We start from the raw sequence: 27,487 nt of genomic DNA, 5'->3' as shown, positions 1-27,487 counted from the left end.
CAACAGCGGCAACAAGCAGAACTACAATTGTAACTTTCATGTTTCTAAAAACAAATGGAACTATTATTGCAGTTGACAATTTAAGCAGTGACAGTGATTAAAGAAAAAAAAACATGAACAAATAGCCTAGAGTAATACAATCAGATTTTGAATAGGTTATTTTGTAGTTTAAATAAAGTTAATCACTTCCGCAGAAAAAAAAAATAATGTTTTCACTTAGGCCTATAAAAGACTTAAATTATTGTTTTTTCAAGTAAATTTTTTTTGGATCCAATTTTTGGTTAAAGTGAATATGCCTACTAGTATGGAACAACAACAACAAATTTACAGGGGGACAATATATCTTGTAGATCATTAAAGAAAAGTTACCAAACTTAGATTAGAAATTGAATAAACTAGAAATGTGAAAAATCTCAAATATAGTTGGACATGGTGGAAGCTTGAAAGCAGAAATCTAAATGCCTATACACATTATTAGAATATTAAGCTGGCCTACCTTGTGTTTTGTCAAACGGTGCAACAGAAGAGGAGACAAGCTGCAGTTGTCGGTGCGTTAAGATAAAGTATAAATGATTTGGAAAATCTCTAGGCCTACAGTTTTTATACTCAACAAAAAGGCAATTAATACTTCATTGATAATTATCAGTGTTTGTTTTAGTATTCCCATAAGACCACGTGATCTTTTGATTTTGTATACACTAATTTCATAACTAAATTACTATTTAGAAACACACACATGTCGACAATCCCTTGTAGACTTTCAAATACTTACTTTATCATTATACATCATTGAAACGACGTTTACTTTAAAAGTTTGGGAGTATCTAATTTTATCTGTAATTGATGTTTGTGTAAGTAAATTAAAAGTTCCAGGCGTGACGTTTGTTGTGATATGTTATGGTAATTAATTTGATTCATGCAAATTACCTTGCCAGATAAATTAAACAACGATTATTAATACAACTTGATGTAGCATATTTATGTATACCAACATCAGAGGTACAGTACAAGAAGAAAGAGGAGACAAAATCATAGTAGCTGAAATGCTGTGGTTAAATTGATCAAAAGCGAATTGTAAGTGTATGCTTAATAAGTTTCATACGTTACATAATCGGGCGGCATCTTTAAGCATTAGTGCTGAGCGATACGTCACTGGTTACGTGTGTATGATAGTAAAAGTGTGTTTAAATATATAATAGGCCTAATTACAGAATATTTACAAAACATGATCAACATTTTAGCCCAGCAAACTCAGACTGCAACCGGTTCGCGAATAGTAGTTGGCTCAATTCTTACGTCACACCTTACGGATATGACTAATAAATATTCATGTATTTTTTTGTGACGTTTCAGGAGGGGTCCCTAACTTATGTACGAACAAAAATATAGCACCTGGTTCTAAGTAGATTTCAGTATCATAGAAATATTTGGTAATACAACATCACATGTGTTTCACAAGTATAAACTATCATCTCCTTACATGATACAGGCACCACTGTGATAAACATGAGATGCTGTATTACCAAATATGACTGATACTGAGCAAATATCGTAGTATATGGAGATACAGCACCGATGCAGCACTGAGAATCGGGTACAGACTGTTGATACACTATTATACTTGGTTTGCTTATGCATATAGGCCTAGCTGCGCTCAAACGCAAACTAATGTCATTCTATTGTCAGTAATCTTTTTACATAGAGAGACGCATTCCAATTGATTTAACGTGACCATACATTTTATTTATAAAATATATTTACATACAATAATCAGATTAATTTATACGAATTTCATCAGTTACATATAACCATTGTATAGCTTATGTCTAAAGCTAGATACTTGGACGCAACGCAAGCCCACCATAAGCAACTTAACCAAAACTTATCAAGACTGTCGCCTGTGATTGGTCAACGCACTTGCGTTACCACAAAATGTTGTTTTTTTTTCGTTACATTTATTTAATTGCATTTGTTACAAATATTCCAATATCCCAACTCAATATTTGGCCAATATTATCATGGATAACAAATTCAGATTTTATGATTGAATAAACATTTCTTACATTTAATTTGACACAATTAAGTTTTGATTAGAATTGAATTTCAAACAAAAATTAATGCCCAGCTGCAAAACTAACAATGTATGTACTGTATAACATATTTGACGATAAAAAATGATATGCTAAAAACAATTCTTAAAATGAAAATACTCTCTATCACCGTATCACTACTCACACAATTCAACATATTTTTTTTTTTCAAACAAATATAAAATGGCAGTTGTCATCATTCCGAAATTACTACCGGAACTTTGATTACACAGATGTATGAAAAAATGAAGGGAAGATCTGGTAATAATTATACTATACCCTGATCATTTTGGATGTATGTGGACACCGCGTATGGATACGCACTTTCATAAAGAAGCAGCTAGTCAGCGCAACAGGTGAACTTATTTGTACACCTGGATGGATAGAGGCAAACGCACGTGTCTTGCCTAGGACACAAGCAATGCGATTAGCGAACTCCACATCAGAATAACGTCAAAACAACAAAATTAAACATTTACTATACCCTTTTCACATGAAAAGAAAAACTCTGTCGAAGACACTCCGCAGTTTTGGTTTAAAAACTAAGTTCAAAACACTGAGGTTGCTAGGTTGGTGTGTGTCTCTGGAGATCAATCACTGCAGAGTTTTGGTGTGAAAGGGTAACTACACGCATAGGGAAAGATTTACAATTTTAAACCAAAAGCTAATTTGAATTTGAAGCTAAAACTGAATCAACTTATCATGTACCACATCATTAAAAAAATCTTAGTCAGTAAACATGATCAAACAAACCAAATAACAAAATAATTTGTTTATTTATTTAATAAGTGTTGTGCTTTTTAAGTTTTTACAGCTTGTATCTTGTTTTAAAAGTATTGTTGCGCAAAAAAAAGGGTTCATAAAAAATAGGGCAACTTGGCAACCTACTTAAAAATGTATTAGACGATAAATAATGGTTTTTTTTGTTCCATCCACATCGTTTAATAGACCAGTCCATTTTTAAACTTATAAAAATATTCTGTCCATTCCACTCATTATTTGTATATTCATTATCCACCAGTATTTTAAAATGCATAGTTGTCTAATAAACAGTTGCATATCTGTTTAGGCGTATTTGTATATTATAATGCACTTTTTTTCTACTTTCTATTCAGGCGCCAAAGACATGGAGTACCTTCAAGGCATCTTCATGCATAATAGGAACTTTTAGATTCTCTTCGCTACCCTAATATGTAATTTTAATGATATGCGCATGCACTAGGCGACTGGAACGTCGACTGGCAAATTTGGGCACTTGTTCAGTTTTTTTTTTTGGGGCATTCTCTCTGTGACATGAGTACGAGTGGACGCATGACGTTGTGACACTACAAAAGTTTACCAAAATCATGATGGAGACTGATCTCACGATGATCTTCTGAGAATGTAGTAAAGTAAATTTCAGTAAAAATATATTCGCAAACTGTGGATTATTAATTTTAATTGGTTATTATAAATAAAGCCTTTTAATAATATTGATATGGATTTATGGTCTGGGTCAAAGATACACACTTAGCCTGGCCTAAGCCTGTGCTCTTCCACCAGTCCAGCGAGGTGGAATAGCTCCACGTGGGCAAGCCCTACTAGAGATTACAAGGTCAGATGATCACAAGGTCATTACGTCATACGTTCACTAGTACGTCAACGTAAATGTCCACTTAATCTAAACGTTCAGGTATCTGTCGACGAGTAACAGTCGACTACGACCTACGACGATGTGGACGTTGACTTCATTCACTTCATTCAATAAAATATAGAAGTCCCTACTGTAGGCTCTCAGGGTTCGTTGCGATTGTTCTTATCTTCATAGTCCACCAGTAACTAGTTTCATTCATCCTTGCGTAGCTGTGGTGGAAATGCAATTACCCTCAACTCTTCTCCGCAATCACACACAATTGAACTGTGATCAATGGCTGTAATTTGATTGACGGTTAGGTATGTGCTACCCATATCTACCTTGCGTAGCGGCTCACCAGCCAATATATCCCAAACCACAAGACACCCCTAAAATAAAGTTGTAAAGAATAAGTTTAACTAGTTTAATTAGTAGTATTATTACATTTTACGTTTGGAATTTATTTTATTTAAACTTTTTTAAATTTTGTATTAACTCCAGTGGAACCTCCTCCTTTAGAAAACTTTGTTGGGTCTGCACTATCAAACTGTATGTGGCCAAAAATGTGCCCATATATGGACATGATGATGTCATATCACTACCATATTTGGGAATATCACTACCATATTTGGGCACATCAGACATTTTTTTGTCAAACTAGTTTGATAGTGTAGACAAAGCTAAAAGATGTACCCTTATAAAAGGTGTCTACTGTGTAATAATCAAATTGGGATTTTGTATGTAATTGTTTTTGTCTTTTTTTTGTCTTCTTTCCTATACTATAATGGTAGGACTTTGATAAACAGTTGTACAATACATATATGATGTTATTGTGCAAATAACACAAATACAATTGTATTTTCCATATTATTCATAATATTGTGAAATCATTTTCAAAAAATAATTTTCAAAATTTAAAATTAAGAATTTACCTTGCCCCCTGTAACCATTATTTTATCTGCTAATGTGATAACACTGCTGCCACAACCAGAGTCCTATTAAAAAGAAAAAATATTTAAAATAAATAAAGTAAAAATAAAGTAGCCTTTGTTAAACAGTGACATTCCATTTACAAAACGCACCATGTGAGTATGAAGCGATTGAATCTAAGAGACATTCTGTGCATGCTCATATGTTTCTAAATGTGCACAGAATGACTTTTCTTTTTTTCACTCAACAGCTGCATAGATATGTGGTGCGAAATGAAAATTGAGCTTGTTTAAGACAGTGGAACCGTAATTACGTAGCTGCAACATCGTCTTGGATAAGGACTATAAACCGTAGGTCCATTGTACACATACTAGCTCATGTGTACTTTAAAGAACCTAGTACATCTTTCAAGAACCTAGTACATCTTTCAAGATGAGTAGGAGGTTACCCCGGTGTACTAGTAACACACACAGCCACTGATCATAACTGGCCGGTCTTTGACTGAAGACAGTAAATAATCACAAAGAAGCAATATTTTACCACAAAAAACTAAACTCAGACAAAAACTATTAATAAAGTAGTATTGTGATTTACCACAGTAAAACAAGAAATATCTTACGAGTTGTATAATATGTATCAATCGTCCTCGAGTTGTCTTCTTCCAAACACACAGTCTGTCATCGGAGCCTATACTGACAACATAGTCATCCGAACAACACACAGAGAGCACAGAGCTGATGTGACCATTCAGAACATAAATGGGGTCACATTTCAATAAGTCCCAAACACGTACAGTGCCATCGGCTGAACCACTCGCTATGGTGTGTGAACACGACTAAAAAAAATTATAGAAATATGTAGAAGATAATAATATCCAACATATATAAAAGCGCTCGTTACCGGAGTCTCACAGCGCAACATGAAAAGAAAAGCTATTGAAATAGGCGAGTTTGCAGGAGAGAATTTGAATTGAAAAGGGGATGGAGTTTAACGGATGGAGCGAGGAAGTTGGTTCCAGATCTCTGTAGATAAAAGAATAATGTAGTTTTTGTTTTAAAATCGTAGCGCACAGGATGAAAGATGGTATGTATATCAGATACTCAACATCCAGATTGTTTTACAGCAGAACTTGGGACACTTTCCCATTACAGGAACAATGAAAAAGTGTCTCCTTAAAAGGGGTGTCCCCTAAATAGGGGTCACTGTAGTGTCAAATATACTACTGTAGTTCCCTTAAATATGTAACACTACAATCAACTGTATTTGGATTCTTTAGTGTGCAAGTAGTGAAGCTGTAACTTCCAAATCTAAAGTCCAGGGTTCAATCCTGACCTAGTTCCATGGTTGAGTGCCATGGTTTGTAATTCACAACTCTTTCTACTCCACTCCCCAAGCCTCAAAAGAGACCTTATAAGCATGATAATCTTGACCTAGTGCCATGGTTTGTAATTCACAACTCTTTCTACTCCACTCCCCAAGCCTCAAAAGAGACCTTATAAGCATGATAATCCTGACCTAGTTCCATGGTTGAGTGCCATGGTTTGTAACTCACAACTCTTTCTACTCCACTCCCCAAGCCTCAAAAGAGACCTTATAAGCATGATAATCTTGACCTAGTGCCATGGTTTGTAATTCACAACTCTTTCTACTCCACTCCCCAAGCCTCAAAAGAGACCTTATAAGCATGATAATCCTGACCTAGTTCCATGGTTGAGTGCCATGGTTTGTAACTCACAACTCTTTCTACTCCACTCCCCAAGCCTCAAAAGAGACCTTATAAGCATGATAATCCTGACCTAGTGCCATGGTTTGTAACTCACAACACTTTTTACTCCACTCCCCAAGCCTCAAAAGAGACCTTATAAGCATGATAATCCTGACCTAGTGCCATGGTTTGTAATTCACAACTCTTTTTACTCCACTCCCCAAGCCTCAAAAGAGACCTTATAAGCATGATAATCCTGACCTAGTGCCATGGTTTGTAATTCACAACTCTTTTTACTCCACTCCCCAAGCCTCAAAAGAGACCTTATAAGCATGATAATCTTGACCTAGTGCCATGGTTTGTAATTCACAACTCTTTCTACTCCACTCCCCAAGCCTCAAAAGAGACCTTATAAGCATGATAATCCTGACCTAGTTTCATGGTTGAGTGCAATGGTTTGTAACTCCCAACTCTTTTTACTCCACTCCCCAAGCCTCAAAAGAGACCTTATAAGCATGATAATCCTGACCTAGTGCCATGGTTTGTAACTCACAACTCTTTTTACTCCACTCCCCAAGCCTCAAAAGAGACCTTATAAGCATGATAATCCTGACCTAGTGCCATGGTTTGTAATTCACAACTCTTTTTACTCCACTCCCCAAGCCTCAAAAGAGACCTTATAAGCATGATAATCTTGACCTAGTGCCATGGTTTGTAATTCACAACTCTTTCTACTCCACTCCCCAAGCCTCAAAAGAGACCTTATAAGCATGATAATCCTGACCTAGTTTCATGGTTGAGTGCCATGGTTTGTAACTCCCAACTCTTTTTACTCCACTCCCCAAGCCTCAAAAGAGACCTTATAAGCATGATAATCCTGACCTAGTGCCATGGTTTGTAACTCACAACTCTTTTTACTCCACTCCCCAAGCCTCAAAAGAGACCTTATAAGCATGATAATCCTGACCTAGTTCCATGGTTGAGTGCCATGGTTTGTAACTCCCAACTCTTTTTACTCCACTCTCCAAGCCTCAAAAGAGACCTTATAAGCATGATAATCCTGACCTAGTTCCATGGTTGAGTGCCATGGTTTGTAACTCCCAACTCTTTTTACTCCACTCTCCAAGCCTCAAAAGAGACCTTATAAGCATGATAATCCTGACCTAGTTCCATGGTTGAGTGCCATGGTTTGTAACTCCCAACTCTTTTTACTCCACTCCCCAAGCCTCAAAAGAGACCTTATAAGCATGATAATCCTGACCTAGTTCCATGGTTGAGTGCCATGGTTTGTAACTCCCAACTCTTTTTACTCCACTCCCCAAGCCTCAAAAGAGACCTTATAAGCATGATAATCTTGACCTAGTGCCATGGTTTGTAACTCCCAACTCTTTTTACTCCACTCTCCAAGCCTCAAAAGAGACCTTATAAGCATGATAATCCTGACCTAGTGCCATGGTTGAGTGCCATGGTTTGTAACTCACAACTCTTTCTACTCCACTCCTCTAGCCTCAAAAGAGACCTTATAAGCATGATAATCCTGACCTAGTGCCATGGTTGAGTGCCATGGTTTGTAACTCCCAACTCTTTTTACTCCACTCCCCAAGCCTCAAAAGAGACCTTATAAGCATGATAATCCTGACCTAGTGCCATGGTTGAGTGCCATGGTTTGTAACTCACAACTCTTTCTACTCCACTCCTCTAGCCTCAAAAGAGACCTTATAAGCATGATAATCCTGACCTAGTGCCATGGTTGAGTGCCATGGTTTATAACTCCCAACTCTTTTTACTCCACTCTCCAAGCCTCAAAAGAGACCTTATAAGCATGATAATCCTGACCTAGTTCCATGGTTGAGTGCCATGGTTTGAAACTCCCAACTCTTTTTACTCCACTCCCCAAGCCTCAAAAGAGACCTTATAAGCATGATAATCCTGACCTAGTGCCATGGTTGAGTGCCATGGTTTGTAACTCACAACTCTTTCTACTCCACTCCTCTAGCCTCAAAAGAGACCTTATAAGCATGATAATCCTGACCTAGTGCCATGGTTGAGTGCCATGGTTTGTAACTCCCAACTCTTTTTACTCCACTCCCCAAGCCTCAAAAGAGACCTTATAAGCATGATAATCCTGACCTAGTGCCATGGTTGAGTGCCATGGTTTGTAACTCACAACTCTTTCTACTCCACTCCTCTAGCCTCAAAAGAGACCTTATAAGCATGATAATCCTGACCTAGTGCCATGGTTGAGTGCCATGGTTTGTAACTCCCAACTCTTTTTACTCCACTCCCCAAGCCTCAAAAGAGACCTTATAAGCATGATAATCCTGACCTAGTTCCATGGTTGAGTGCCATGGTTTGTAACTCCCAACTCTTTTTACTCCACTCCCCAAGCCTCAAAAGAGACCTTATAAGCATGATAAATTATAGTTTATCTATCCTGTAATTGTTGAATTACTTATTATTCACTATCCATCTTAAAGGTGAGGTTTCAATGGATATTAAATAAATACAGATTAACTTTTAGTTAAACCAGTTGACAAGTACACAATCCTGTTCACAAGACAAACATACACATAAGATGCTCTACATAAAGCCACAACTCAACTCTACTGTAACAACAGGTAGTATAAAATTTACTAAAGAATAGTTTAAAGACACTTTCCCTACATTTTTTAGATCTAATTTAAGATCACAAACTATATTTAATGTAAAAATAATACTATATGGTCCTATTGCGATAACTTTTTTCGTCTTTAAATGGTTAAAAATGTGAAAAATAAGTTGATTCTAATAATTATAGCGGCCCGCTATAAATCCCATAAATGCATTGTGCGCAGATTGATATTTTTGTTTTTCTTCTGTAATTAACCCACTTTTCGATCGATCGTGAGGCCAAAACAAATGGAAGACTCCTAACTTTTCAGCGAAAATACCGGGTTTTCCCCAATTTGTTTCAACGGAGTCGGGAAAAAATAGAAAGACAATTAATGCAGCAACTATACAACGTCAGGCTAGGTATATAGCTAGCGTACGATGTTCGTACGTTACTGATGTTTACCAGCTAGGCCTACAAAACTAAACTTAGCTAGGCTAGGCCTAAAAACCGTCCACGAGAGGTCACTCGCCGCGAGCTACTTAGGCAGTGCCTTATTTCTCACTTTTTATCATAATTTACCATAAAACGTACATTTAAGACAAGAAATGACCTAGTTTAATGTTTTTAAAGTATTCATATGTATTATTTTTACAAAACGTCACAAATTGTAGGAAGCTGTTTAATTATACAATATATACAGTATATGTTTAAGGTTACCTTATCTACTGTTACCACGGTTACTGCACCTGTATGTCCCCGTAATGTTGATAAATACAAACAATCTTCAAGGCGAAAAACCTATTAAAAATAATAGTTTAGTATATTTTTTTTTAATAACAAAGATACATACAGTCAACAATTATTAAGCAATCAACAAAAATAAATAGAGTAGTTGAAAGTAGAAATAGTTCAGGTTTCTTCTAGTTTTGATTTTAGTCTTTATTAATATACTGGTGCTATATAGATCTGATACATGTACCATATTTGGCCGAGTACAGTTATTCAGGTGGTATACATTTATAGATCTTCTGAAAATATAACTAAACTTGTTGTACCTTAAGTGTGTGGTCATCACTAGCTGTGACCACCTGACCAGTCAAGATGACCACTTCGTTTATCAGTAGTTGATGAGCTCGCATTTGACAAACACGGTGACATTCCCACATTGACCCGGAAAAATACTCATTCTCTACAAAATGTCGGTTAAAAGACCCTGTAAACAAACAAAATAGTATAGTGTTATTCTCACCATAATAAATGGGGTTTACATGGTAGAACTCGACAGCTAGTGTAGCCTATTATTAATCAATATGATTATGAAATATCGGTTTAACAATTTTGTTAATAATTAACAGTCTACAGTAATATATTTTTTAATTCTGTCTACACTATCAAACTTTATGTGACCAAAAAAATGTGATGTGCCCATTTATGGACATGAGGATGTCTTATCACTACTATATTTAAGCATATCACTACTATATTTAAGCATATAACTACCACATTTGGGCACATCACACTGTTTTTGATAGTGTGACATGGATAACAGATCTTAATGAGATCTTACCTTTATTCTCATAGGAATCTGTGAAATCTTGTACATAAGTTGAACTGCTATTTACAAGGTGTAAGAAATCTAACGTACCATCTAACCTAGCTACAACAAGCCTATGAAAAATAAATACAAAATCATTAATATCACTAAGGTAGCAATAGGGGTAGATTTACCAAACATGCTTTGCAAAATTATCATCTTAAATAATTTAAACATTGATTTTGCTTACCATAGATCCTCTGGTATAATCATAGAACACGAAATTGGGCCGACTTTGAGGTGGTACCCAGGGAAACCCTGATTCATGAAAATTAATTAGTAAGTATTTCTTGTAAAAACTCATTTGAACTGGCTAGAGAGTGGCCTACAGATATGTGGTAATTATTTGTCAATATACAGTACAGTAATTGGGTTTTTTTTCTGAAATCTTACATCACACACTTTATTCCATATAAGAAAACTAAACTTGATACATTTTTCAGGCAAACACTTGAAAAAAGAAAAAAATACTAGCTCTGGTAATCAGTAAAAAAATAATGGAATTGTCCAGCAAACTACAAAAAGAAATACATACATGTTACCATATATACACATAGCAGAGACCCCAGACGATGATGACTCAAAATAACACAGTAATGAACCATTCCCAGCATCCCATATCTAAATAAAAGAAAACAATATAAAGAAACATAAACAAAACTATTTGGCAATAACTTTAAAGTTGAATTTCATACACAAAATTATATATACTAGATGGCACGCTCGCTTCGCTCGCGTACCATCTAGGGGTGCTCACAGATGGTTCTCGAATACAGTAGAATCCACGGACGGGGACTTTTTTGGGACACTAAACAAAAACGGAAGTGTCCCCCTAATTGGGGTATTCAGAAATAGAGACAACAAAACCAATACTGGATTCCATAAAGGACAATTAATTTATGTGGATTAAAGAAATTAGGGAGAAATGGAAATGTATGTACGGGAATTGGGCGACACGTGGTGGTGGTGATGGAACCGCAGTAATAAAGTTGATTGTATTTATATATTATAAGAACCAAACTAAATAAATAGACCTAGACATTCTGCGAAATGGAAATCGGAAATGCAAGCTCCTATTCAGTGAAAAATTAAACTGTAGTCTACCTAAATATTTAGGGCAAATCATCGGTTGTGGTGTTGAAATTCCTGTAAACATTTGTGTGAACCAAACTGGGTCGAATTTCTGTCATGAGTACTGATTTGTTGGCCTGTGATTTATGACGCCTAAGGGATCTATCTAGACTTATTTTTTAGAATAATGTACGTACCTGTCAGATACAATTGTCTTGTGTCGTATAATAAATAAGTACTGTAATAGTTACTGAAGTTACTATTACAATCTCGTCAATGAAAACGTATACAGTATTATACTCAGTTATTGAAACAGTAGGTTTAAAAAAGTTTCGTTTGTCTGTAAAATGATGTAATCAAGCTGTTTACATGAGTCTTAATTTATAAGCACATCAATAATAAAATAGTTTATCTATCCTGTAATTGGCGAGATTATGGTCGCTGTTGAATGAAATAAAGCCAATCGGTATCATATTTGTACAGAAACGTTTTCGCGGCCGAAGGGTGTAACCTAAATTCGTTGTATTATCGTCAAGAACTAACTGTAACTAAACTTACATAGAAAGTAGGGTATCATAAATTTGGCCTTAGCACTCGGGGGAGTGGCTAAGATGAAGTCCGTGGGACTACTAAATATAAATTGTAATGAACCTCGAGGGACATAAATAGGAATATTTCATGTTTCATTATCAATGTATAATAAATGGAAACTGTTTACCGATTCAAATAATAGAAATTGGTTTTTAACATTTTCCGAACCTATTGCAAGTTTATTCTCAAAGGGCCCATATATTTACCTACCGTATGTGTTAAACCAAGGGCTCATAAATTTACCTACAGTACTTGTGTTAAACCAAACTCTGGCAGACTGAGAGATTGGGATGTTCCATTCATCGCAAATCAATACATTTGTATAATCGTATATTAAATCTATCAAAATAGTATTTTTTAAAGAAAATCGGCCTGTCTTCAACATTATGATGGTGTACTCTAGCAATCTATCAAAATAGTATTTTTTAAAGAAAATCGGCCTGTCTTCAACATTATGATGGTGTACTCTAGCTGTTCAACCGGTTTTCAGCTATTAAAAACAATTAGCGTAGGAGGAGATAGGGAAATGCGAAGCCTCCTCGCTATGTAACATTAGGGTTGAGGGATGGGAAAGCGGATAGGTACAAAGAGGAACAATTTTTAAATATATTCTTTATCCACTGAGTAACGAAATATTTTGTTCATGTTTTATAGGCCTATAAATAATATACCTCTAAATACAGTAGGCCTAAAACATTTGCGATTTAATACTTTGTTAAAACTGTCACTGTCATAATCGATTGAAATATTAAAGTACATGTCACGATACACCACTACGACGTTTATATTTTTGGTAATTATTAATTAATACAAACGTTGAGAAGGAACTGTCAGTATAAAGTTTATTTGTATATCTAACAGTAGAGCCTATCCACAGTCTCAGTAATAAAGTTTATTTGTATATATTTTTATATTACATCTAACAGTACGAACATTCACAGTAAGAAATGTTCGATTCAAATGAAAAATAGTTAATAGGTATTTACAGTATTGTCAAAGTATTGCAAGTTTATTCTCAAAGGGCTCATAAATTTACCTACAGTACTTGTGTTAAACCAAACTCTGGCAGACTGAGAGATTGGGATGTTCCATTCATCGCAAATCAATACATTTGTATAATCGTTTATTAAATCTATCAAAATAGTATTTTTTAAAGAAAATCGGCCTGTCTTCAACATTATGATGGTTTACTCTAGCTGTTCAACCGGTTTTCAGCTATTAAAAACAATTATCGTAGGAGGAGATAGAAAAATGCGAAGCCTCCTCGCATTTTTTTGGCGGGTATTTTTCAAGATGGACATCCATTAGACAGTGTATACCACGATCGGAAAACACCCCTATTTGGGGCAAATCGTTGAACCTAAATTCGTTTTAATCGTCAATAACTAATTATTTAACTCAATTTAATTAGTAAACAGGGTTACATCAGGCGGTTAAAATCAGTACCGAAAGTACGAACCAACTTTACATACCATCGAGTGAAAATTCTAGAAGTAAGGCGCGATTTACCGAATTTTGCCCTTACGTAAATTTATATATAGATAATTAATTAATTTTTCAAGAAACAGTCGAAATAAAATTCATTTCATTTATTTATCTAATTTGCTCTGCATTTGTATCAAGCAGTTCGTTCATGCCTTGCAAATAAAATGATTTGACATAAACATATAATCAATAAAATTATGATTCTTTAAAAAACACCTACCTCTACTCTACCATTGCTGCAACCTGCAGCAATAACAGTATCGTTACATGCTAAGCACCATATTGGTGGCACCAGTTGCATCTCAGGTGAACCACCAGACACTCCTCCACGATCAAACACATGCTCATGATCTGGCCTTTGATCCTCGAAAGAGACATTCCGCGGCGATCGCAGAGGCTGACTCACAGTGTCAATTTTTAAAACACCAGTAGATCTACTACGGTTATGTCCAGGCACAAAAGGAGGATTCGGTTGTGGTTGTGTAATGGTGTGAGATCCATATATACTGGATGGCATGTTGTGTGGTCGTGGAAAACCTTTGGCTGCACTGTCTTTGGGACTGGTTGGATGGGTTTTATAATAGGAATGAAATCTTTGGTTAAAGCAGTAGCCACCAGAAGGAGACGGTTGAGGTCCTGCATCTCCACCTCCACACTCAAGAGAGCTGCCATATAAATCTTCTGAATATTCAGATTTAACAGGTTCTCCAAAATTTGTCCTGATGCTTTCAGTCAGATCTGGTTGGTTGTCTAGGACATCTTTCCAAGTCTGGCAATACATAGACTGTTTATCTGGTGCGGAGGACAATCGTCGTCTCGGTGTATGTGTATAACCTACACTAGGTGTTGGGTACGAGTCATAGCAGGGACATGTATGACCAATTCGATTTTTTGGTTTGCTGAAAGGAAAAAGCAGTGGAGTTAAATTATCATGAAAACTTCATTCACAAATATTTTTTTTCTTTAAATGACTAGCAGGATCTCACCAGAATAATGGATAACATTTTAAACACACAATTTGACTGTTCTCTTTATACAGTTACCAGTACCTTGATTTAAATACTGGGCATCATTATAAACAGTGCCAGGGGTGTTAACTGTAAAATAACATGTTTTAAGATGTCTTCAATGAAAAACCTCTCTAGGCTAAATAGTCCAGATTTTCAGGGGAAAATAACTCATTTTGGGAGGCTGGGATTTGCATTAAAAATCAGGGAAAACACACTTATTTTGGAGAATTTAGGACCTCTGGAAACCCATCTCTCCAGAAAAACAGTTTATTTCCAATATACATTAAAAGGGAACCTGCTACTAATTACCTCTTTCTTTCAATGACCAGCATACAATCACCAGTAGCTGGATCCCATCTCCTGATCTCACCAGATAAACAAGAGCTGAAAATCCATCCAGCTTCACTTACAATACATTCGACATCCTGAACAATGACAGAGCGGAGATTTAACATGAGGAATTTACATGCAATTAAACTTAGTATATTGGCTACTATAAGGTGAGAGGAGTCAATTGGTAACCTAACGACATATCAACTGGTGTCTGGCTGCAAGCTGGACAAAACGTGAAATTACTTTACTGTAAGGTCATTTAATTTTTTTCAAGTGATTACGAACAATGTGACAAATCAAACAAAACAACTAACCTGTTTATGACCCTGTAGTACTAATGGCACCGATTCATTAGCGTTCTGAACCGACCTGATGATGTCATCATGATGGCACTTCTTGTACCGTTGTCTACGTAACCGCTTCAATGATACGCACTTGCAAAGTAGAAGAATAAGAATAACAAGCGAAGCGCCGCTAGCCACTCCTAATGACATGGTCACGTAGTAATCCCACTGTGATTCCTGCAGGAGCCTGTAGGCACGTGTTTGGTAGTCGTAATCCTCGCCTCCTTCTGGATCGAGGAGATCGTCAGGTAAATGATGGGATCCAACCGTTCTCATAGCTATTGCTTCCTTGGGATCGATGTTTATAAATATGTGCTCTAGTGGTAATAAACTTATGTATCTGAAATGAACGTAGTGATTATTAACTACTACTTAGAATTAAGATATTAATATTATTGTAGATGGGTCTAAAATATATTCCTGAATAATGTCTTGCCTAGGAATGAACAAAACAAGTCATTCAAGCTATATACACCCTGCCATGTATGTTTTCAATGTAGTTTGATCAGCTTACCTTCCTTTAAGAGTTTTATTATAGTAGCCAAAGAGTGTAGGCCACTGAAGAGGCGACAACTCATTCGAATACTCTTTCAAAAATAGATTCTGTGTTGTACCACCCTCATGTGACTTTCCCAGTGATGTATCCTTGCGTTCTCCATTTTGTCTTAAAACATCCTGATTGGGTTTCGCAGAATTGTCGTGCGGGTAAACTGCATCTCCTTTATTGGTGGGAAGTGAAACGTCAGCTTTAGTGTAGTTGGCGTGGTTAATATCGGTGAGATGGTCAACCAGACCGGACTTGTACACAAACAAACTTGTGAAGATTATCCATAAAACAGTACTGACCTGCAGAACAGTCAATCGAAACAGTCTTAGTAATGTGGAGATGGCAAGCAGTCAGTAGAAACAGTGTTTAGTAATGTTTTATATTATGTCATACACATACAACATCAATAACTCGCCAATTACAGGATGGATAAGCTATTTAATAATTTATCGTGCTTATTTAAGGCTTAGGGTATGGAATTGAAAGAGTATTGAGTTTAATACAACCGTGGCACTAGGTCAGGATTGAACCCCGGACCTTGGGATTGAAGACAAGCATGTAAACCATCAAGCTACAGCTCCACTATGGAGATAGCAAGCGGTTAGGGCAGGGGTGCAGCAAATAATAACCATAAAAATCTTGTGTCCTTTTATTAAAACTTGTTCAGTGTACACATCTAGATCGTGCTAGAACACTTTAAGATGTGTGTAGGTGGTTACCAGGTGTCCTGCGACATCATCTAGTCAACTGAACTTATATAAAAAAACGCATTAAAAAAAACAAATCTATAGTGAAACACTTTGATGAAAGTGTTAAATAAGCAATTAGTTTGTTAACATAATTAACTTTTTGAATTAGAAACACACACTGTTTGACAATAAAACCTTTGTCTCTAGTAAAGGGCTTTTCACACCTGTTCTGACACGGTTCCGGTCCGGAGAAGCGAACGCCATTGTTTCGTTTACACAACGCTCCAAGCAGCTATGCGCCAATCGATATGCGAGTAGACGCGTAAAAACATTTACGTTCGCTTGGATTTGCCGTCGCCGGACCGGAGCAGGTGTGAAAGGCTCTTATTGTTTTATGTACTATTTACAAAACACAATTTTAAATTTTACCCATAAATTATTTCCTTACCATTATAAGTCTTTGTACAACACGCGTACTCGCCCAGAAGTACACAAGTCTCAAACGTTTTGGAATCTTGCGAAACAGGGGAGTAGCTGGTGGTAAACGAGTCTGCAGCATACGTTGCTTGCCAGGAGACATCATATTAATAGAGTCGGGGACGGATTTGGTACGAGATATGCTTCGTGGTGTCATGGTAACCGGTGGTGTCTGTAGCTCCTCTTGTATGCTTGTTTTCTGGAGGTCTGATAACTGTAAGTATATAAAATGGCTGTTCGATACTACTGCGTTTTAAAATATCATAGTGATTGTTTAGAGTTTAGTGGTTATAACATGCCTACTAATCCTAGGTTCCATATTAACCATTTACACATAAACAATTCTCTAAAGTGAAGCTCTGTCTATACTATCAAATTAGATTGACAAAAAAAGTTTGATGTGCCCAAATATGGTAGTGATATGCCCAAATATAGTAGTGATAAGACATCATCTATTATAAGAGCACATCACATTTTTTTGTCATATAAAGTTTGATAGTGTAGACAGATCTTGTGAAATATCTTACAGTGGTAAACACTGGACATAAAGAAATCAAACACATTATCACATTTATATCTTCCAAAAGTAACTCACTTTCCAAGACTCGTATAAAAAATATCGTATGCATGTTAGTCGTATGAATGACACCAAAACTTACTTCCATTCGTCGAATATCAATTGAAAGCACAGTTACAAAGAAAAACATCTGAAGAAAGAAGTCAGTTAAGAGTCCAACAACAGCAAACACACAAAACTCCTGCAAAAATAAATATTAAATAAATAAATGATGAATATAAACCCAGTTCTAATATTTTGTACAGCATTCTTTTTCATACTTTATATTGTACAGTGGAACTATTGTACAGAAGAACCTACATTTTACGTACGGTATGGGACTGAAAGACATACGTAAAACATGGGATTCATAAAATCAATTTTGACCTTAACTTGACCCCCAAATACGTAATCTTGGCTAAAAAGGCTGCTGTGTTTGCCTACTTTACTTTACAGCATGCAACTGTCACTATGCGTAAGTAAAATTCAGGGAACGTAAAAATAGGGTACATAAAACAAAGGTTCTACAATATTCAATTCAATTCAACAATTCAATTCAAATTTATTTCAGACAAACTGTCAATGTGAAACATATAAATACAATAAAACATAATACAAAGCATTATGTGAAAACCGTCATGGAGAAAGGACTAATAATTATTTGTTGAGATATAGTGCCTCTTAAAATACATGTGGATTATCTTTTGGGATTTATTGGATGTAGACTGTAGACATTATTATATTATTGATTACTATAGTTTACAAAACAACACATTATTATGGCTATACTGATACTAGTTAACACACGTAAAAGTATACATGAAATTATATATAAAGCAATTCAATCCATTTTCTATGCAACTTTGAATCTTTTAGAATACGAGAAAAAACACATGAAATTAAAGTATTACAGCTTTTTTCAATTTTTGTTTTGAAACAAAAAATTGATTTCCGAATGTACTCATAGAAGGAGGGAACATGTTATATTTGTACCTGAATAGCTGGAACAAATGTAAAGTACCCCATTAGGATTATCATCAGTTCTGTAAATAGATTTTTAGTGATTGACCAACTTTCCTTTTCAAGCCCTAGACAAAAAAAAACCATTTTTGTAATCAAAAGGATGTATTAATCCTTCATTTATATTTACAGAGTTCTAATTTAAGCTTGGTTCCCACTGGGATGCAACGCAAGGACGTAGATGCAAACGAGTGGACCAATGACAAGAGAAAGTTGAATAAATCCACCGATTGTGATTGATAGAATCCCCTACGTTGCGTTATGTCATTGTGTTGTGCATCTAGTGGGAACCAAGCATTAGTAAGACATTGACTGCCAATGATAATTATACTCTAATAACACCCGATTCCCAGTGCTGTATCTCCACATACTATCTATTTCAGAAGTATCATAGGAATATTTGGTAATACAGCATCACATGTTGTGCCTGTATTAGGTTAGGTTAAGGGTTAGGTCACTCTGCTAATAAGAAAATAGACAGTATGTGGAGATACAGCACTGGGAATCGGCTGCTAATAAGATGTCTAACATGAGCCAGGGTGAAGTATACTCCACAGTTAAAACGCTGTTGTGCAATCACTGCCCCTCTAGTGTTTAGGGGTAGTAGGAATTATTACATTGAGTGTGTAGTGTTATAGCACCACCGATTGCATAACCATTTGATCTAGAAGAAAAGTTTTGACAGTGAAAAATACAAAATGAAATTATCAAATTACTGACCCTGAGCAATTCTCTTCTTGACATCTAGGTGCACAGGAGTAGAAACCACTGATTTTGTCAGCACTAGTATGTTTTCCAAACCAAGAATTATCACTAAATATGGAAAGATTTCACTACAAGAAAACAAATAATATAATTACTGTAGTGTCCTATCAAGAGGACAACTTCAGGAGCGAATTTGTGTTCAAACATTTCAACCCATTTGTTTCAGGGAAAAGAGGTATATATAATAGAGGTTCAGTCCTGAATGAGGGGTTCTACAATAATAACGACAAAAATATTTTCACAATAAGTATTGTACTGTATTTATATTATAATTTAACGGATTTTATTTATATTGAAACTAACCCGCCATGAAGTGTTGGTGTCAGTCCGAACAATAAACATATACCGACAGACATAGCCAAAGATGACACAACTTGAAACACAGCACTGAATGCTAAGCCCCACTTAGATTTCACCATCTCAATTTTACCTGCAAATAAAGAAAACAAAATATAAAATGATCGTAGGCAAATGATTATAGTATAATAATAATATAATATAGCAATAGTATTAAAGTGTTTATTTAAATTTTTGTTTTCGTACTCTCAGTGTCACAGCACAAGAGGACCACACAGGCATAAATGAAATTGACAAAAGAAGGTTTATATATATTTATTAAATTAAATTTAAGTTAAGTATTGCTTAAATAATTTTTAAAAGATTACGTAATGATTGATACATTTTTAAATTTACAAAAAAATAACTAGTACTTACTGACAGAAAAATATATGTACAAGAAAAGTAAACAATATACAAAAACTAAAGGTGATATTTCAACAATGTTTCGTCGTTCCTGTAAGGAAAAAAAAAAAAAAAAGACTTAATAATAAAATAATATCATTTAATAATATTTACAGTGCGACATGAAAAGAATAACTATTAAAATAGGTGAGTTTCGGGAGAGATTTGAATTAAAAGATGGAGTGTACTGGTGCCTGAGCAAAGAAGCCCTTTGGCACAGATTTAAGGTTGGTTCTAGGTGGTGTTAACATAAGAGGATCCATTTCAGAACGAAGCCCTCTACGTAGTGGGACATGGTTTGGTTGATAAGATAATGTGGAACAATGCCATAGAGACACAATTCTCTTTAACAGGCAACTAGTGAAGTTGTGAAAGCAAAGGAGAGACATGATTAAATTTCCTTGACTGAAACACAAATTTAGAAGCCCTGTTCTGAAGAAGTTAAAAATGCTAAAATATCTTCCTCAGAGCTTCATAAATATTGAAACGCAGGGTTGGGGATTATATTGGATTAAAGAAATGTCATAGTATATTGAAATAGATTATTCCTGGTACGTGTCAGGCTTGTGGTCAAGCAAGTTCATTGGCTTTGACCACCAGCTAAAAATACAAAACAATTTCCGACTTAAAAAATAACTTACCTTAAAATATAAATGTTTAATTTCACGTGGTTCTGGATTCTCTAGAAATTCGAATCCAAACTTTTTTTGTAGGTGGTCTTTTAAATTTAATATAAAACTGTAAAAATGAAGAAAAAAAATTAAAACAATATAGATATTTGGCCTTCTTTATTGTTTTATTCAATACTTAAATTTGCTTGTTGGTTTAGAATGTTCCGTTTGATAAATAAATTTGAAATTTGATTAAGAGAAAAAAAAAGTTGATATGTTACAGTTCTTTAAGGATTGAATATGGAGTGAAGATGAGGTGATTTGAACCCATGAATTCACATGTAAAGATCATGACATGGCAAATGTGTACACCAACTCCGTCACAATGAAAGTATACGTTACCTTTCATTGTATGATTTCAGTACTAACGTAACAGCATACGTAATTAGTCTCTGTCTGCTGCGAATATAAAACCTATTAATTCCACTGTACTTGCTGGGTATGCCAAACAATACATCTGTAAAACAACAACATAATATTTTTAATAAAGATGTATAGTAGAAATATTCATAATTAAATAAAGGGTATTATATTAACACCTAAATAAATTCCTGTCCTTTGATTGGACGGTTGTGAGTCACATGACATGCAATAGTACGTACTATTTAATAATGGTGTAATATTCCTTTTTTTCATCATCATTTCATCGTTTACTTCATGAAATTATTTGTACCATTGCACTAATAACATTCATTATTTGTATAATAAAAATTATAACCTCAAAATTGTATTTCCATATTCAATAGAAAGTTTGGTATTAAATATCTGAGCTGATATCTGGTTTATTTATTCCTTTTAGTGAAACATAAAAAGGGAGCTCTGAGGAGAGACAAGAGCTTTCAAATCCAACTATCGCCAAAGGGCATGTCTCTCCAACTCCAGACAAACTATACAAGAAAAAAAACATAAAGATAAAAAATTACAAAAATAGGTTTTGATATAATTTACCTTTAATATTAGTTGCTTCAATTGATTTCTTTTTTAAATGCCTATAAATTGTTTCTACTAGATCATTGTCTTCCGAAAACTCTTTTAAATCATTCTTCCAGAGGGCAGCTGGTGAGATTACAAGACATCCATGCTCGGGAAGGATGCCAGCCAATTCAGAAGGATTGTGTACATCAAGCACATACAAACAAAACGATTGTATAGGCACGCTGAAGAACAAATATGCATATTTATTTATTTTTAGTAACACATTATATTTACTTGCATACTCAACATTAAGCTCTGTTTACACCATCAAAACTTTATTTGGGCATATCACTACCGTATTTAGGTACATCACACTTTTTTTGTCAAACTAGTTTGATAGTCTAGATAGAACTTAAGAGAAACAAAAACTCTCACTTAACATGTTGGCGAGGCACTTTTTCCATTTATTTTTTAGTGGAAACTTATATATTTTAACTTTTAAATTACGATGTTATTTATTGTGTTCAATACATTTTAAAACGTCTAATTGTCAATAAATCTATAAAACAAATATAATAAGCCAACTAAACCACAAACACTAGCTAAAGCTTGGTTCCCACTAGGATGCAAGCTCAAGCAAATGACAATGATAACTTGTGTTGCACTTATGTCCTTGTATTGCATCCTAGTGGGAACCAAGCTTTATATACAGTATTCCCCATAAAAAAAATTGAAAGAAATGTATGTACAGTATGAATGGCTTACCCTGACTTATCTTGATATTGATTGATATCATTAACAATCTGAAATGCTCTGGATAAAGGTGCACGGAATGCATCTTCTGCTGTTAAATCACCATGCCACGGGGACACCTTAGCCCTAACGACAAACTGCTGAACAAAGGCTAACGGAGAACCAACAAACTATATAAAGAAAAGGCAACGATATGTTTATTTTAAATACAGAAATAGAGTTGTGGTTATGATACTTGGCTACCAATCCAAGGGTCCTGCGTTCAAGTCCTGTCATATGTAAGGATTGTTTCTAATGACAAATTACTCCACTCCACTCTCAAAGACTTGTAATAAGACTTTGTTTATGTGGAGCATCTTGGGTATGTTTGTTTTGCGAACAGAAATGCATGTCGGACACAAATATAGGATTTACATGACACAACTTAAAATTTGGACAAATTATAAGTTTTCTTAAATACAGACAGATTTGTATGTGTCCCAGAACTGTAATTTAATGGATCAATATTTACCCAACGAGGTTTGACCTGTGGGTCAGTGCTAGAATCAACATCTGGCTTAGTTGAATCAGCCTGATGTTGCGGTATGCTAAACCCCTCAGCTGGTGTCATATACACATGGGGAGCATTGCTAGCAATTGGTAGCTTGACCATTGGTGATCTGCAGTAAAAAAAAATGTGTAAATGTAACTATTAACATCTTTATTTTTGACTTGAGAACATTCAGATTAGGCTCTATGTATAATCCCATGGCAGCTGGCAGTACAGTGGACTAGTCCACCACGTTTAAAATGAACATATGTAAACGATACATCTCATCCTCATCCGAAGGAGTATGCAATGCGAGAAGAGTATCTAAAACTCGAATCTATGCTTCAGTGATACTGTAGCCCAATCTCTCTATGGTCCCATGGCAGCTGGGCAGCTCCCAAGTTCTCTAATGAACGTATGTAAATGGTACAATACATCTGATCCAAAGGACAATGCAATGTGAGAAGCGAGTGTCTAAGGCTACAATCAATATTAAAAAGACAGATTCGAACCTATGCTTCCCAATCCCTTACTAAAATGCCATTAGAAATTAGTATAAAGATGGTCTTACAGGTTTTTGGTTTCTAACAGAGTTTTACTTTTATGTCTCCTCCAACATTATAGGTGAGTAGCCTGTCCTTAATTGAAAGAGGTGGCTCCCTATTTGGTAGAATATCTGTAGATCACATCTATGGTACAAAGAAATTAGGACAGGAGGATTGTAACTTACGCGCAGAGAAAAATCACTAATCCAACCGATACAATGATAGCCAAAGGGTGGCTGGAACAGAAGAGGCCATGTCGATAGTAGGCTCTCGCTACCAGATCTCGGACATCTTGCATCACCATCTTGAGCAAATCGACAAGTGGATATTCATCTTCCACCCAGCTAAAGAAATCCTTACTATTGATCTGATTATTGTGGTTTCTTAAATCATCTGAAAAATAGACAAACAAATGTTACTATCAATCATCAGAAATGTAAGCTCTGTTTACACTATCAAATTTTATGTGACAAAAAAATGTGATGTGCCTCATATGGACATGATGATGTCATATCAATACCATATTTGGGCATATCATTACCACATTTAGTCAAACTAGTTTGATAGTGTAGACAGAGCTGAAGTATAGAATAATAAATTTCATTAGTGACAAAAATGTTACAAGCGTGGTTGTTTAAAAGTATGATTCCCGTTTTGTAATCTGGAGGGAGTAGGTTCAAGTATGAAATGAGAACTTAGTTATGGTAAAAATACATACGATAAGCCATCCACTGCTCAAAAATACCATCACTGCTAAAACGCTCAATATGTCTTTTCTGTGCATTCGGGCATTTGAAAAACCGATAATTCAATAACCTAGACCTAGGCTTGCGAAACCCAAAACTGTGCTTGTTCCTAAACATATTGTTATATATTTTCCACAAAAAAAAACTATATATTTTCCATGTTGATTTGTTGGTAACCGACTGCAGATTCTTAAATGAATTGGTTTTCATACACAAAAGTAAGAGTTTTAAGTAGTTTGAGCAGTACCAGCAGATGCACCATTGTCTCCAATGTTGTGGAATCTTGTTACCTGTCCTGTAAATCCTACAACGCCACTACCGGAAAAGTTTATAAACAATAACCGATATTGTCTTAACACAGAACCATGCTATGTTTTTACTATTAACAGTAGCGCTGATATTAAACATGCATCACATTACATTCTTGGAATGGCCATTAAAATATCAGAAGAGTTATGTTATTTAATGTTCTGTCAAGACCAGTGGTATTTTGTAACATTGGATTGGATTAATACACCTTTTAATATGATATTTACAAGTATAGAATTTGTTTGCAGATGGTCATATACAGTACTTTTCATTTTTAGACGGGACCATAAAGTCTAGTTTCATGCAGTACAATCCTATTAAAACACTACACAATTATTATTAAAATATACACAAGTCTCACTCTCAGTATAGTACCACCACTAATGCACTTGTACTCTAGAACAGGGAATATTAGGTTAGGAAGAGTTAGGTTCACCCTAAAGGGTCTTTTCACACCTGTTAAGGCACAGTTCCGGCATTGATAAATCCAATCGAACGTCACTGTTTCATTTTTATGCAGCTATGTGCCTATTGATTGTCGTATAGCCGTGATCGTGGCATCGTGAAAACGAAACATTGACGTTGAATTCGTCGGACCAGGAACCGTGCCGGTATAGATGTGAAATACCCTTAAGTGATATCTACTGTAGGCAATGAATAATTATTCGTATTATTATTAATATTATATTTTTGGGAGAGGTTGATTACAGTAGGTGACAGGGTGTATGGTATTTATTAGTTTTATGGTTATGGATGTCTATACTTGAGGGACTAACTGTATAGAGAAATGATACAAAAAGTTATAGTAAATTCTAAGTATTTTCAGGACATGGTTCTCACCAGCCTGTCAGGAGTGTCAATGGTCAAGTATTACGAAACTGTTTTCAATATCTTTGTAGTTCTACAGCTATATGTACCAGCATGATGAATATAGTCTGGTAATAATATAATTTATATTGAGTACTGAATTACATATTTTGGTTTCTACTGGTGGTATTAATAATCAAACAAAAGTCAGTCATCATGACATGACGATACGGATTCATCATTTATGCAGGAAACTGAAATGTCGTTAAAATTTTGGCATTATCACACCTTTTCGGAAATTTGGCTAAATTTTAAATATAATTTAAATTTTATTTTAGAGTCAGTTTTAGTTACAGATATAAACGTTGCGAAACTGCAGTAGCGCTGGATGTATTTTTATTAAAATGATGTTGATTATCATGAACTTAAGTTTTAACTTAATATCAAAATCTTATCAAATATTAGGCAACTTAACTTAAGTTATAATAATTTAAATACATTCTGCTTTTTGCTGTCACGTCGGTTGGCATTAAAGCTTCTCCTAGTTCTAGGCTACCCTCTAGGTCTAGTCAATCACTCCCATGATTTAATACCACAACACAGTCCATAAACGTCATCTAGTAGGCTAATGTAGGCCTATGCATCTCTTCTAGCTAGGATGAAGGGATGGGCACCACCTGTTCTTAGGGTGAGGGCCACAGCCACAGAGTGTGTGGGCCTCTCTGGTCCATCTATGATCTAGGCCTAGGGCCTGGCTTGGCCTAGGCCTAGCTAGGGCTAGCCTAGGCTAGGCCTAATAGACTAGTAGTAGGCCTCTAGCTAGCTAGACTCGATCTATGTTAACCCTCAGACCTGTGTAAATCATTCTAAAAGACGGCATTATCATGTTTGTAAACTTTATATTACAAGGGTGATGATGTCAAAATCATCGTTACAACTTACCAATAAGATTAACAAAATCAATTTCCACTCTTACCCATAAATAATTATACAGCCAATTATTAAGCCGCCATGATTTAGAAAATGGTATACCGCCCTCTGGACTTACAACCCCCTCTGGAGCCGGCCGCCGGGCCCGCTCTCTCTCTGGTGGTGGGGGGTTTTCCCGTTGAATTTCGTTGGTGAGAGAGCCATGTGGTGATACATTGTGCCGCGTCTCACCAATAGACATAGGCTTACTGTAGATATTGTCTCCCTGAAACAGTATTTTTCAAATTTTTAAAACAAAATTGTTATACTAGTTATTCACTTTACCAAAAATTGGATCAAAGAAAAATTATTTAGGCCGACTGAAAAACTGGCAACCAACGGGTTTTAGGTTAAAATTCAAATTCTCGGTCTTTTTATAATTGAAAACATTTTTTTTTCTACGAAACTTTATCAAAACTAAATGACACAGGCCTAGCCTATATTTAAAGTCTGATTTCAGTCATCTTCATTTTTCATGTTCTTTGGGGGACAAAGCATCTTAAAACCGCATCATGTTAGTTAATTGTTTTATTTTTGTAAGATTTGATAATGAAAAAATATATAGGCCTAATCATATTATTCTCTGCTTTTAATTGTAATAGGCCTAGGCCTAAATTGGAAGGATAGATGTGGAAACAAAAGTTTAGCTAACTATACTTGCATAACACTATTGCAATGTGACTCTACAGTTTATAATTTGCATTCGCCAACTAATCGCCAAATGTCACATTTTGTAGTTCACTATTTTGAAATTGTATAGGTAACAGTAAAGCTGTTTTTCCTACAGTTAAATTTTTCCTAAAAAAACTCAAAATTTGATTGGTACGACAAGTGTATGAATATGTATAATGGTCCACAATACACATTATTACTTGGTTAAAAATGACCGACTTTTTTAATTTAGGGACAATGTAGGTATTCAAAAATTGAACCGAAAATAAATTGTACAAAAAGTGTCGGCCAATTAGCAATATAATGTTTTTGTTATCTTCTTTTTATAATGAAAATTTAGTACGTTCTCCTGCTTTAATTCCTGGTGCCCATTTCAACATTTGATTTAGTTAAATTAACTCTCAATATAGGCCTATAT

The 27,487-nt window shown here is 35.2% G+C and overlaps 1 protein-coding gene across 2 annotated transcripts in view; it reads right to left on the bottom strand.

Moving 5' to 3' along the window:
• Positions 1-1,717: 1,717 nt before the first annotated feature.
• LOC140046139 (sterol regulatory element-binding protein cleavage-activating protein-like) overlaps positions 1,718-27,487 on the bottom strand; it is a 70,061-nt gene continuing 44,291 nt past the window's right edge. Inside the window, exons 1-24 of one of the 2 annotated variants that reach the window (XM_072090714.1) lie at positions 26,371-26,434; positions 23,752-23,959; positions 23,004-23,151; positions 22,505-22,662; positions 21,773-21,981; positions 21,167-21,281; positions 20,795-20,891; positions 20,127-20,205; positions 19,716-19,842; positions 19,368-19,480; positions 18,621-18,715; positions 17,731-17,829; positions 17,043-17,285; positions 15,873-16,204; positions 15,329-15,698; positions 14,991-15,106; positions 13,892-14,570; positions 11,060-11,145; positions 10,498-10,598; positions 9,986-10,143; positions 9,648-9,728; positions 5,252-5,467; positions 4,635-4,697; positions 1,718-4,091 (exon numbers count right to left, since the gene is read on the bottom strand). In XM_072090714.1, coding sequence (XP_071946815.1) covers positions 3,915-4,091; positions 4,635-4,697; positions 5,252-5,467; positions 9,648-9,728; positions 9,986-10,143; positions 10,498-10,598; positions 11,060-11,145; positions 13,892-14,570; positions 14,991-15,106; positions 15,329-15,698; positions 15,873-16,204; positions 17,043-17,285; positions 17,731-17,829; positions 18,621-18,715; positions 19,368-19,480; positions 19,716-19,842; positions 20,127-20,205; positions 20,795-20,891; positions 21,167-21,281; positions 21,773-21,981; positions 22,505-22,662; positions 23,004-23,151; positions 23,752-23,870 — 3,981 coding nt within the window. In that variant the 5' untranslated portion in view covers positions 23,871-23,959; positions 26,371-26,434 and the 3' untranslated portion in view covers positions 1,718-3,914. Of the gene's footprint in view, positions 4,092-4,634; positions 4,698-5,251; positions 5,468-9,647; positions 9,729-9,985; positions 10,144-10,497; positions 10,599-11,059; positions 11,146-13,891; positions 14,571-14,990; positions 15,107-15,328; positions 15,699-15,872; positions 16,205-17,042; positions 17,286-17,730; positions 17,830-18,620; positions 18,716-19,367; positions 19,481-19,715; positions 19,843-20,126; positions 20,206-20,794; positions 20,892-21,166; positions 21,282-21,772; positions 21,982-22,504; positions 22,663-23,003; positions 23,152-23,751; positions 23,960-26,370; positions 26,435-27,487 lie in introns of those variants that run through there. The other variant, XM_072090794.1, reaches the window with a different exon arrangement.

This window comes from Antedon mediterranea, chromosome 1, assembly GCF_964355755.1.
Source record: "Antedon mediterranea chromosome 1, ecAntMedi1.1, whole genome shotgun sequence".
Lineage (NCBI taxonomy): Eukaryota > Metazoa > Echinodermata > Crinoidea > Comatulida > Antedonidae > Antedon > Antedon mediterranea.
Note: the sequence above shows the minus strand (reverse complement) of the source record. Positions and strands in the feature narration are given on the sequence as shown.